Source organism: Leopardus geoffroyi, chromosome D3 (assembly GCF_018350155.1).
Source record: "Leopardus geoffroyi isolate Oge1 chromosome D3, O.geoffroyi_Oge1_pat1.0, whole genome shotgun sequence".
NCBI classification, from domain to species: Eukaryota; Metazoa; Chordata; class Mammalia; order Carnivora; family Felidae; genus Leopardus; species Leopardus geoffroyi.
The window spans coordinates 24,164,472-24,177,099 of NC_059339.1; the positions used below are offsets into that span (position 1 = coordinate 24,164,472).

Genomic DNA, 12,628 nt, shown 5'->3' on the forward strand with positions numbered 1-12,628 from the left:
CCGTGTTGGGCTCTGTGCTGACAGTGTAGATCCTGCTTGGGATTCTCTCCCTCTCTCTATGTCTCTCCCCCAAGCTGTGTTTCAAAAGTAAATAAATAGACATTTAAAAAAACATTGTAAGAGCAGATATTCTTGTCTTATTTTGATGTTAAGGGGGAAGCTTTCACTATGTGGTTAGCCATAGGCGGTTCAATAAGTGCTTTTTCTCAGGGTGAAGAAGTTCCCTGCTATTCCTCATTTATTTTTATTGTTGTCACTATTGTTTTGAATCATGAAGGATATTGGGTTTTGTCAAAGCCTTTTCTGTCTACTGAGAGGGTCTTGTGGTTTTGTTCTGTATTGTATTGTGATTGCATGTTACATTAATTATTTTTCAGATACTAACCCAACCATGTTTTCCTGGGCTAATTCTCACTTGGTCATATCTAATCCCTTTTACATGTTGCTGGATTTGGTTTGCTGAGGCCTGTTGGTCTGTTGCTGTCTTCTGATGTCTTTGCTTTTGGCATAAGGGTATTAGTAGCCTCAGAATGAGTTGAGAAGTTTCCTTCCTCCTGTATTTCTTGGAAGAGTTTGGGAATTGGTATTAGTTCTTTAAATGTTTGGTAGAATTTAAAATGAAGCTATCTTTTAGACTGCTTGGTTCAGTCGGTGGAGCATGTTACACTTGATCTTAGGATTGTGGGTTCGAGCCCCACATTGGGTATAGAGATTACTTAAAAATAAAATATTAAAAATAAAACCCAGCTTTTGACTTCATTATTATTTTTTAAAATTTATTTATTTATTTTGACAGAGACAGAGATAGCATGAGTGGGGGAGGGGCAGAGAGAGAAGGAGAGAGAATCCCAGGCAGGCTCCACACTGTCCACATAGAGCCCAATGCTGGGCTTGGGCTTGAACCATGAACTGTGAGATCAGGACCTGAGCCAAAATCAAGAGTCAGACGCTCAACCAACTGAGCCACTTAGGCTCGCCTCCCCTGCCCTCCCCCCCCCCCAACTTCTTTTCTTTTCTTTTTTTTTTTTTTAATTAAAGTTTACTTATTTATTTTGAGAGAATGTGAGTGGGGAGAGGGGCAGAGAGAGAGGGAGAGAATCCAAGCAGGCTCTGCTCGGCGTTGAGCCCAACACAGGGCTCAATCTTCTGACTGTGACATCATGACCTGAGCTGAAACCAAGAATTGGATGCTCCACTGACTGAGCCACCCAGGAGCCGCAGTTTCATTGATTTTCTTAATTATCTTTGTATTTTCTATTTATTTCTGCTCTGAATTTTTTTTTTTTTTTTTTTTTTGAGAGAGGAAGAGTACGCAAATGGGGAAAGGGCTAATGGGGAAGGGGCAGAGGGAGAGAATCTTAAGCAGGTTCCAAGCTCAGCATAGAGCCTCTTGCAGGGCTCAGTCTCATGACTGTGAGATCATGACCTGAGCTGAAATGAGTTAGATGCTTAACCTACTGAGCCACCCAGGCGCCCCTCTGCTCTGATTTTTATTATTTTTTTCCCTCTGCTTGTTTTAGATTTTGCTTGCTTCTCTTTTTCAACGTCTTAAGGAATGTTAGGTTATTGACATAAAATCTTTATTTTGTAACTTAGACATTAACAACTGTAAATTTCCCTAAGAAATGTTTAAGCTGCATCCCATAAGTTTTGGTATGTTGGTTTCTCATTTCATTCATTTCAAAGTATTTCTTAATTTTCCTTAATGATTTTTTTTCTTTGTCCCTTTGGTTTTTTTAGTTAATTCTGCTTAAATGGGAATTTACTAAATTTCTTTGTGTTTTTGAGCTCTAATTTCATTACATTGTTATTAGAGAACATACTTTGTGTGATTTCTGTTCTTTCATGTTCACAGGGTAGGTTTCTCGCTCTAGCTTATGTTCTATCTTGGAGAATATTTTTCATAAGCATTTGAGAAGAATGTATGTTTTTTTTTTGTTGTTGGGTGAAGTGTTGGAACTATTTTATTTAAATTTCAAAATGATCTAATGAGAGACTATTTTTATTCTTACCTCCATTTTACAGAAGAGCAAGCTGAGGCTCTAAGCCTCACTTGATTGATTAACTTGTCTACAGTCATATAGCCCAGAGTTGGTAGAGGCAGGATTTGATCCTACAACTTTTCAACTTTAAACCTATGTCCTTAACCTGCCATTGAGAAAGAAGTAAGTATGCTGTAAGAAACGTGATGAAAGTTAGCAACCAAAGGGGAGTGTGGAGCCCAAGGGAGGCTTGTTCCTGTTTGAAATGAGCACGAGAGAAACTGGTAGAGGAAGAGACTAAAAATGCTTGAGTAGGAAGAAAATAAGGGTGAGAGTGTAGCTTAAGGGCTGAGGCTGGGAAAGAGTGGGGGTGCTGTAGTCAGAAAGACATGGGTTCAGGTCCTAGCTCTGTCACCATCTAGCTGTGTGACCTCAGGCAAGTGATGCTACCTCTCTGAGCCTCACCATCCTCATCTGTAAAATGGGGCGGCGGAGGAGGGGGGGATGTTAAAGCAAAGGTGAAGATGATAGGCCAAAGGTCGGAGCTGAATGGGGATCAAAGGGAGAGATGGGTTAACTTATCCCAGATGATTTTAATTTTTTTGTCTGTGATATCGGATCCTTTGAGAGGGAGGACAGTGAATTCGAACTTCAGAGAGGTCTAGAATCCCTAAAAGAAAATTGCTTACCTAAATTTTCTTTTTCTTTCTTTCATTCTTTTTTTTTTTAACTTACCTAATTTTCAGTTCACTTGCCAAAACCAGTGTATCTGTTACTCTCTCTACACACCTTCTCACCTGCGCCCCTTCCCTACTGGGAAGATGGACCCATCCTTCCCTGGATTCATACCTCTCAATGCCTTTCTGAGAACTTCTGGTCCCCTTGCCTCCTCCCTTGTTCTCCCTGCCCTCCTCCACACTTCTGCCTGGGGGCTCTCCTGATCAGCAAAGGTCAGAACAGACCCTTTTGTAGGGGCCCACTTCTTACAGTCTCTGTCCACCATCCTTGGACTGTTAGTGTCCTGATGAATTCTCCATGCCCTTCCTTGTCCCAGCTGGTGCAGAAGTTCTTCATTTCTAGTAGAAATACCATGGTTCATTTATCCCTTCCCCTATTAACAGATACTTAGGTTGCTTCCAGTTTTTGTTACTGTAAGCAAGACTTCTTGAACGTCCTTGTGGTTGTCTCCTTGGTCAATTAGCAGATGTGTCTGTGGGGTAGAGACTGAGTTGTATTGCTGGGTCTTTGAGTCGGCATGGCTTTACTTTTTTTTTTTTTTTTTTTTTAACGTTTTTATTTTTGAGACAGGGAGAGACAGCATGAACGGGGGAGGGTCAGAGAGAGACGGAGACACAGAATCTGAAACAGGCTCCAGGCTCTGAGCTGTCAGCACAGAGCCTGACGCGGGGCTCGAACTCACGGACCTTGAGATCATGACCTGAGCGGAAGTAGGATGCTTAACCGACTGAGCCACCCAGGCGCCCCTGCATGGCTTTACTTTGTAATGGATGATGCCATATTGCTAAGTGCCTGTATATTCTTATTTTCCTTTTATTTTTAGATTAATTATAATTCACAACACATTGCTTGCAACTGGCGTTTAATACTCAGCATTGTATCTTAGATATCCTTATCTCAGAATATATAGATTCTCATTCCTTTTTATAGATGTAAGTTTTTTTGAAGTTATCCCTTACTAATGGAGATTTAAGATGTTTGTAATCTTTTGCTGTAAGAATAATGCTATAGTGAATAACTTTTTAGTTTTGTCCTTATATCCTTTCATAATACATATGCCTCTATCCATAGGATAAATTCCTAGAAGTGGGATTTCTGGGCCAGTTATGTGTGTCTATGTAATTTTTATTTATTTATTTATTTATTTATTTTATTTATTTTTTTAATGTTTTATTTATTTTTGAGATGGGGAGAGACAGAGCATGAACGGGGGAGGGGCAGAGAGAGAGGGAGACACAGAATCGGAAACAGGCTCCAGGCTCTGAGCCATCAGCCCAGAGCCGGACGCGGGGCTCGAACTCACTGACCGCGAGATCGTGACCTGGCTGAAGTCGGACGCTTAACCGACTGCGCCACCCAGGCGCCCCTATGTAATTTTTAAAAATTGACGTGTGGGGTGCCTGGGTGGCTCGGTAGGGTAAGTGTCCGAGTCTTGATTTCAGCTCAGGTTATGATCTCACGGTTCGTAAGTATGTGTGCTCTCTCTCTCTCTCAAAATAAATAAACCTAAAAAATAAAAACCTCACAGTGAAATGCACATGACATAAAATTAACCACTTTATTGTTCTTTCTTTTTTTTTCTGAGTCTCTTTATTTAATTAATCTCTGCACCCAGTGTGGGGCTCAAACTCGTGATCCTACAATCAAGAATTGCATGCTCTTCTGACTGAGCCAGCCAGGGGCCCCAGATTAACCATTTTAAAGTGAACAGTTCAGTGCCATCACAACCTTTGTCTAGTTCTGAAACACTTCTGTTACTCCAAAATAAAACCCTGCACCTGTTAAGCAGTCCCTTCCCTTTTGTCTCTCCTCCTGCCCCTGGCAACCAGTAATCTGTATTTCATTTCTATGGATTAAAGTATTCTGGATATTTCATATAAATGTAATCATACAATTCATGGTTTTTTTGTGTCTGGCTTCTTCTAATGTTTTCAAGGTTTATACATGTCGTGGCATGTATGGGTTGTAGCATTTATTTTTTATGGCTGAATAATATTCCATGATAGGGGCACCTGGTTAACTCAGTCTGTAGAGCATGAGACTCTTTTTTTTTTTTTTTAAATTTTTTTTAATGTTTATTTTTGACAGAGAGAGAGAGAGACAGAGCATGAGTTGGGGAGGAGCAGAGAGAGAGGGAGATGCAGAATCCAAAGCAGGCTCCAGGCTCTGAGCTGTCAGCAGAGCCCGATGTGGGGCTTGAACTCACTGACTGCAAGATTATGACCTGAGCCGAAGTCGGACACTTAACCGACTGAGCCACCCAGGCACCCCGAGACTCTTGATCTTAGGGTCATGAGTTCAAGCTCCACATCAGGTGTGGAGCCTACTTAAAAAAAAATGCATATATATATTCCATTATATGTAAGTACCACAATTGTTTAAAAACATTTTTTTTAATGTTTAATTTCTTTTGAGAGACAGAGACAGAGAGACAGAGGAGTGAGTAGGGGAGGGGCAGAGAGAGACACACACACACACACAGAATCCCAAGCAGGCTCCAAGCTGTTAGTGCAGAGCCTGACGCAGGGCCCGAACTCATGACCCGTGAGATCATGACCTGAGCCAAAATCAAGAGTCGGACACTTAACCAGTTGAGCTACCCAGGCACCCTGAAATATGAAATTGTAATGTATTAAATTAAAATTAAAATTTAAAATTTCTTTTTTTTAAATGTGTACATGTTGGGGCGCCTGGGTGGCGCAGTCGGTTAAGCGTCCAACTTCAGCCAGGTCACGATCTCGCGGTCCGTGAGTTCGAGCCCCGCGTCGGGCTCTGGGCTGATGGCTCAGAGCCTGGAGCCTGTTTCTGATTCTGTGTCTCCCTCTCTCTCTGCCCCTCCCCCGTTCATGCTCTGTCTCTCTCTGTCCCAAAAAAAATAAATAAACGTTGAAAAAAAAATTTATAAATGTGTACATGTTTATGCATTTTTTAAATTTCATTTTTAAAAAATATTTTATTTTTAAGTAGTCTCTACACCTAACGTGGTGCTCGAACTCACAATCCCAAGATCAAAAGTTGCATGCTCTATGGGGTGCCTGGGTGGTTTAGTCGGTTAAGCATCCAACTTCAGCTCAGGTCATGATCTCACGGTTCATGAGTTTGAGCCCCTTGTCGGGCTCTGTGCTGATAGCTTGGAGCTTGGAGCCTGCTTCGGATTCTGTGTCTCCCTCTCTCTCTGTCCCTACTCTGCTTGTGCTCCGTCTCTTGCTCTCTCAAAAAGTAAGCATTAAAAAAGGAAAAAAAAGAGTTGCGTGCTCTACCAGGTTCCCCTGGTTTTTAAATTAAAAAAAAATTTTTTATTTACCTTGACCATTTTTTTGTATGTTTGAGCCATTTGTATTTCTGTCTCTTGTAAATTGTCTCTTCATATCCTTTACCAATTTTTTACTGGATTGTTTGTTTTTATTTGTAGGAACTTGACATATATTAGGGAAATTAGTACTTTGTGATATGAGGTGCTAACATTTTGCCTGGTCTGTCTTTTTTTTTTTTTTTTTTAATTTTTGTTTTTCAACATTTATTTATTTTTGGGACAGGGAGAGACAGAGCATGAACGGGGGAGGGGCAGAGAGAGAGGGAGACACAGAATCGGAAACAGGCTCCAGGCTCTGAGCCATCAGCCCAGAGCCTGATGCGGGGCTCGAACTCACGGACCGCGAGATCGTGACCTGGCTGAAGTCGGATGCCCAACCGACTGCGCCACCCAGGCGCCCCAATTGCCTGGTCTGTCTGTATCAACATTTACTTGCCTACTACATTCATTGTCCTTGGTGCTGGAACTAAAACACAGGAGACCCAAGGCTGCCCTCCTGGAGTTTGTTCTAAAAGGGGTGTGTGGGGAGACAATATATAAATAATCAAGATAACTTCCAATTATGGTCCATACTTAGAGGGAGACAAAATGGGATATCATTATGATAATGGATGACGAGGTAGGAGTCTGCTAATACAGAAAGCTGAGTGGAAGATGACAGTTTGAGTCTAGATACAAAGCAAGATGACTATGCAAGTAGCTGTGTTTGAACAGAGAATGCAAAGGCCGCAAGGTGGGGGTTGAACCCGACACGGGGCAATGGAAGCCACCAGAGGGACTAAGTAGAGTGATCAAGGGGAGCGGTGCAAGGTGAGGCTGGGAGGGAAGCAGGGGCTGGATCCTGAGCATCTAGCCTGCTATGGGGAGGAGTGCACATTTTATAGTAAGTACGATGGGAAGCCTCAGGAGGGTCATGAGTAGGAAGTTATTCGATTTTAAGTGTTTTTTGAAATCATTAATAATTGCTTGTGAACTTTTAATGACGGCTTGTTATTTCATAGGTATGTATAAGTCACGATTTATTGAACTCATTGGAAAATTGTTCTTTTCCTCCTCCTTCATTTTTATTCCTATATCATTTTGATAAAGGTATCTGTAAGCTTGATTGCTTTCTTAGGTTATTTTCCTCTAATTACATTTTACAAGCAGTTTTTAAAGGTGTTTGATGCATGAAATTCGACAGCACTCCGGTGTATACTTTTGTGTTACAGAGTGTGTTAATGACAGCTACTGGTTTGGGAGAGATAGGAGCTGCGAATACTGCTTTGATGAGCCACTGCTGAAAAGAACGGATAAATACCGGACTTACAGCAAGAAACACTTTCGGATTTTCAGAGTAGGTGACAGAAATCCATATGTTTGGGAAAATTGGTAATCTAGTCCTTCACCGTGAGATATCTTAGCACTGTCACTCCCCACTGTTAAAACTTTGAAATAAAATGTTCTCTATTTTAGGAAATGGGTCCCAAAAACTCTTACATCGCATACATAGAAGATCACAGTGGGAATGGAACCTTTGTAAATAGAGAGCTTGTAGGGAAAGGAAGACGCCTTCCTTTGAGTAACAATTCTGAAATTGCACTTTCAGTGTGGAGTAATAAAGGTAACATTACTATCTTCTGGTTACTGAATCTTTTTTTCCTCTCCTGTAAAGGGAAGATCGACATTATGCCCTTTGCTGAGTATGGTTTAGTTACGTAAAGTAAGACGGTTAGTATTCAGGATTCAACTCAGTCCTGGGTGCATCCTTAAATTAGGAAAGATTTCTATCAAGATTGAATTTCTAAAGTTTAACTGCTGTGATAAGTTTTATTTAAGGCTGTATGCTGTCAATGGGATGATATTGCTTAAGATGTTTCATTGTTCATTGATTGATCCAGTTTGTACCACATCAGTCTTAGATGTCAGTGAGTTGTTGTTTTAGACCATTAATTCTTCTTCCTCCCTCCCTCTTTCCTTCTTCCCTTCCTTTCTCATTCTTCCCTTTCGTTCCTTCCATTCATTAATTGCACATATATTTATTGAAATTTGTTTATATGCCAGGCATTAGGTTTTTTCTGTAAGAATCTCAGTTTAAACCTTCTTCCTTCTTGGGGCACCTGGGTGGCTCAGTCAGTTGAGTGTCAACTTTTCATATTGTCTCATGTCATTGTCTCACAGTTCATGAGATTGAGCCCCATGGGATTCTCTCTCTCCCTTTCTCTCTGCCCCTCCCCTTTGTGCACACATGTGCTCTCTCTCTTTCTCTCAAAATAAATAAATAAACATTAAAAAAAAACCCAAACTGTCTATTTTCTTAGTTACCACATGGTGATTGTCTGAAAGTTTTGATGTTTATTGTCATCATCAGGCAGCATTTTATAAGCAGCCGTTCCTAAAACTACTAATATCACATCTAAAATGAACAGCTGTCATTCAGCACAGAAGGAATTAAAGCAACCTAAAGAGTTACATGTAATCTCACAGTGATTTTAAATACTTGGACAAAAGGAATACTTTTGTTTCTTTGATTAAAAACAAACAAACCCACAGAATTTCACAAAACTATCTGAGGGTTGAATGAATGGGAAGGGAGTGTGTGTGGGTAATAACTTAAAAATAATAGATCTCCACGGGGTGCCTGGGTGGCTCAGTGGTTAAATGTCCTACTTTGACTTAGGTCATGATCTCCTGGTCTGTGCGTTCAAGCCCCACTCTGGGATCTGTGCTGACAGTGTGGAGAGTCTGCTTGGGATTCTCTCTCCCTCTCTCTCTGCCCCTCCCCCACTCGTGTGTGTGTGCTCTCTCCCTCTCTCAAAATAAACTTAAAAAAAAAAAAAAGATGCTCACAAACGCTGTCCCACAGATCCTGGTCTAGTAGGTCCAGGGATTTAAAAAATCTTGCTTAGGTGATTCTTAGGCAGTCAGTCTTTAGCCTGGCATCTGGGAACGATGGCCACCCTGGGCATCCTAAAATGCATTTTATGACAGTTTTCCCTATTTCTGACTATTTTGTTTTCAATCTGATAATTACAGTCAGGGCAGCTGCATAGGGTTTTGCTGTTTGAGAGCACCTGGTGCAGGCAACATCTGAATGCTGAAATTTGGCCTGTCTTACTTGACCAGCTGTGTGCCACCTTTTCGTAGTTGGTCCATCTACGGGGCAACTGTTCTGTTCTGAACAGATGTGTTATATGGGCTAAAGGTGGCCTTAATTGAAATAGATCAGACTGGCACTCTGCAGATGGCATTCAGTTTATTGACATTTTATTAGGCATTTGTTATTTGTACTTTAACGTCAAAATCTAGATTGCTTTGAAAAAGGTGCACTACCTGGCCATACTGAGCCCATAATTCCATAACTGGAGGATTTGCCAGTGCTCAGTAGAGCCTTCCTGGTTCAGATGGACGGCATGTTTTCCCCATTCAAGTCCTCATTGCTCCACGTTGTCCCACCCTCAACCCAGCCTTCCCTGTGTACATGACCTTGGCTTGTATGGACAACTGAATTTGTAGCTCTTGAAGTAGACCTTGACATCTGTGAGATGTAGCCCTCCAGCGTCCCTCAAATTCCCAGATTCTCAGATGCCACTGGAACATCTAGGTTCATAAATATCCATGAACGCAGAGAAACTGTTGGTTTGCTGGAAGGTTTCCTTCACTATGCTAGTGTCTGTCTTGTGCAGACCAGCCTGGAATGAAGCACACTCAGGTGGCTCAGATTTGTGCCAGAGAATAGAACTCTTGGTTACTCCAGGGAGGTCAAAACCTGTTGCCTGAAATCTGAGAAACTCAAGGGTCTTAACACATTTTACTGTTTCAAGATATTGCAGGCAGTTGCAAATTTACTATTGATTTTGTAGAATTGAAATGTTGATAATTGATTGCAGCCTTGGTTCACGTGGATGGTTAAATTTTTAAATGAGTGGGGTTATTTTTTTTCTTTTTCTGGAATACAACCCAAATAATGGAGAAAAAGGGGATTTGGGGAGAAATGCTATTTATTTAACTTGACAAGCAGGTTCAAGATGGTTTGCACTATAAAATGCCAGACATGTAAATGTCTATGAATGGCAAAGAGAAATAATACTAGTGTGATGACCTATGGTCTAATTTTTTTGGGATGTTTATATGTCTAGAACATTTTTTTCTATGCTCGAACTGATTGCTTTTTGGTTCTGGGTTTATGCTAATCTGCATGGGTGTTTTATATTAGTTGCCGTTGACTAATATTCTGAGACTGAGGAATAAGATTAGCATATATGTATGGATTTCCTGCACTAACGTGAGATGATGTTGTGTATTTCTATTGAAGAATGAGATTTGACTGTCATTGTCCATGGGTTTCTCTGGGTTTCATAACAGGGGTTAAACTGGCTAACCAATTCCTTTAGGGTTAGGTGTTAAATGTAATTGAAAACAGTTGTCTTATATTCCATATGTTTACTAAATTTTAGGACCATTTTATCTTTATCGAATGAATTAATGAGACCTATTTCTGCCCTTTCCCCCTTAGTTTTTGTATTTTTTGACCTGACTGTAGATGATCAGTCAGTTTATCCTAAGGAATTAAGAGACGAATACATCATGTCAAAAACTCTCGGAAGGTAAATTGTTTTTTTGTTGTTACAGAAATTGCAGTTCATTTTTTTCTAAACATTTGTCATTGATTAGGTTCTTGTTCCTGGTTTATAACATTTATATTTGTAAGATACCTATTTGTGATAGGCATGTTATTCATTTACTTGACTATCATCAGTTGAAATGAAGAGTTTTCCTTATACATTTTATCTTTGATAGCTCAATAAAGTGGCTTTAAAAAAGTTGGTATTCACAGGGGCGCCTGGCTTTTACTCAGAAGAGTGACTCTTTTTTTTTTTTTTTTTTTTAATTTTTTTTTTTCAACATTTATTTATTTTTGGGACAGAGAGAGACAGAGCATGAACGGGGGAGGGGCAGAGAGAGAGGGAGACACAGAATCGGAAATAGGCTCCAGGCTCTGAGCCATCAGCCCAGAGCCTGACGCGGGGCTCGAACTCAGGGACCGCGAGATCGTGACCTGGCTGAAGTCGGACGCCCAACCGACTGCGCCACCCAGGCGCCCCACAGAAGAGCGACTCTTAATCTCAGTTGGAAGAGCATGCGACTCTTGATCTCAGGGTTGTGAGTTCGAGCCCCATGTTGGGTGTAGAGGTTACTTAAAAATGAATAAATAATAACATTTAAAAAAAAGTTGTTACTCCCATACCGTACAATTCACACATGGAAAGTGTACAATTTAGTGATTTTTAATTTTTTTAATGCTTATTATTTTTTATTAAAAAATTTCTTTTTAATGTTTATTTTTGAGAGAGAGAGACAGAACATGAGTGGGTGAGGGGCAGAGAGAGAGGGAGACACAGAATCCGAAGCAGGCTCCAGGCTCTGAGCTGTCAGCACAGAGCCCGACGTGGGGCTTGAACCCATGAACAGTGAGATCATGACCTGAGCCGAAGTTGGACGCTTAACTAACTGAGCAACCCAGGCACTCCTACAATTTAGTGATTTTTAACATTCACAGAGTTGTGAAACATTTTCATTACCTTCTAAAAAGAAACATTTACTGCATTTCTGCCTTCTTCAGAATTTGTGACATCTTGGGAACTGAAATGAAACTGACCACTGAATATGGCAAAGTTCTCAAAATTTTTGGTTTCAGGACCCCTTACATTCTTAAAAATTACTGAGGGCACCCAAGAGCTTTTGTGGCTGATATCTGTTGATATTTGCTATATTAGAAATTCAAATGGAGACATTTATAATATTTGTTAATGCATTAAAGAACCCAATTTAGGTTAAGATAACTGTGTTTTAAAATTTTTAAATGTTTATTTTTTTGAGAGAGAGGGAGAGAGACAGAGACAGAGCACGAGTGGGGGAGGGGCAGAGAGCAGGAGACACAGAATCAGAAGCAGGCTGGCTGCAGGCTCTGAGCTGTCAGCACAGAGCCAGACGTGGGACTCGGATTCATGAACTGCGATATCGTGACCTGAGCCAGAGTTGGATGCTTCACTGACTAAGCCACCCAGGTGCCCCCAAATAATGTTTTTAATGCAGAATAATTGTTTAACTAAAGATTAGTGAGAAGAGAGGCGCTGTTTCACATTTTTGCCTATCTCTTTGCTATCTGGCTTACTAGAAAATGGCTAGATCCTGATATTTGTGTCCTTGTTCAGTCTGTTGTCACATGCCACGTAGCCTCTGGAAAACACTGTATCCTCATGAGAGAATGAGGATGAAAAAGGCATATGATGTCTTAGTGTTACTCTGCAAATAGTTTGACTTTGTGGATACATTAAAAGCATCTTGGGGTTCCTTAGTGGTTGCCTAATCCTACTTTGAGAGCCACATCGTTAGGGACACTTTTACCACATTGTACCATGTTCTTCACTCTCCCACCCTTCCCCCTCTCCCAAAGGCCTTTCTCTTTATTGACATTTTTGGAAACATGAAAGTAGAAGTTAATAGAAGGAAATAATCACCCATATTCCTGCCACATAGAATCAGACACAGTGTACTCTTTGCAGCCATCTGTGGGAGATATTTTAGTTTATGGATATTAAATTCAGTAACTCAC

At 40.7% G+C, this 12,628-nt stretch overlaps 1 protein-coding gene across 19 annotated transcripts in view; it reads left to right on the forward strand.

The window, feature by feature from the left end:
- Nucleotides 1-12,628, forward strand: part of CHEK2 (checkpoint kinase 2) — a 48,431-nt gene that overhangs the window by 13,958 nt on the left and 21,845 nt on the right. For 14 of the 19 annotated variants that reach the window (XM_045459295.1, XM_045459284.1, XM_045459294.1 and 11 more), the window contains 3 exons: nt 7,245-7,369; nt 7,489-7,636; nt 10,529-10,619. The exons of 1 other annotated variant lie outside the window; for it this stretch is intronic. In XM_045459295.1, coding sequence (XP_045315251.1) covers nt 7,245-7,369; nt 7,489-7,636; nt 10,529-10,619 — 364 coding nt within the window. Of the gene's footprint in view, nt 1-1,990; nt 2,166-7,244; nt 7,370-7,488; nt 7,637-10,528; nt 10,620-12,628 lie in introns of those variants that run through there. 4 more of the 19 variants (XM_045459299.1, XM_045459297.1, XM_045459304.1 and 1 more) reach the window with 2 other exon arrangements.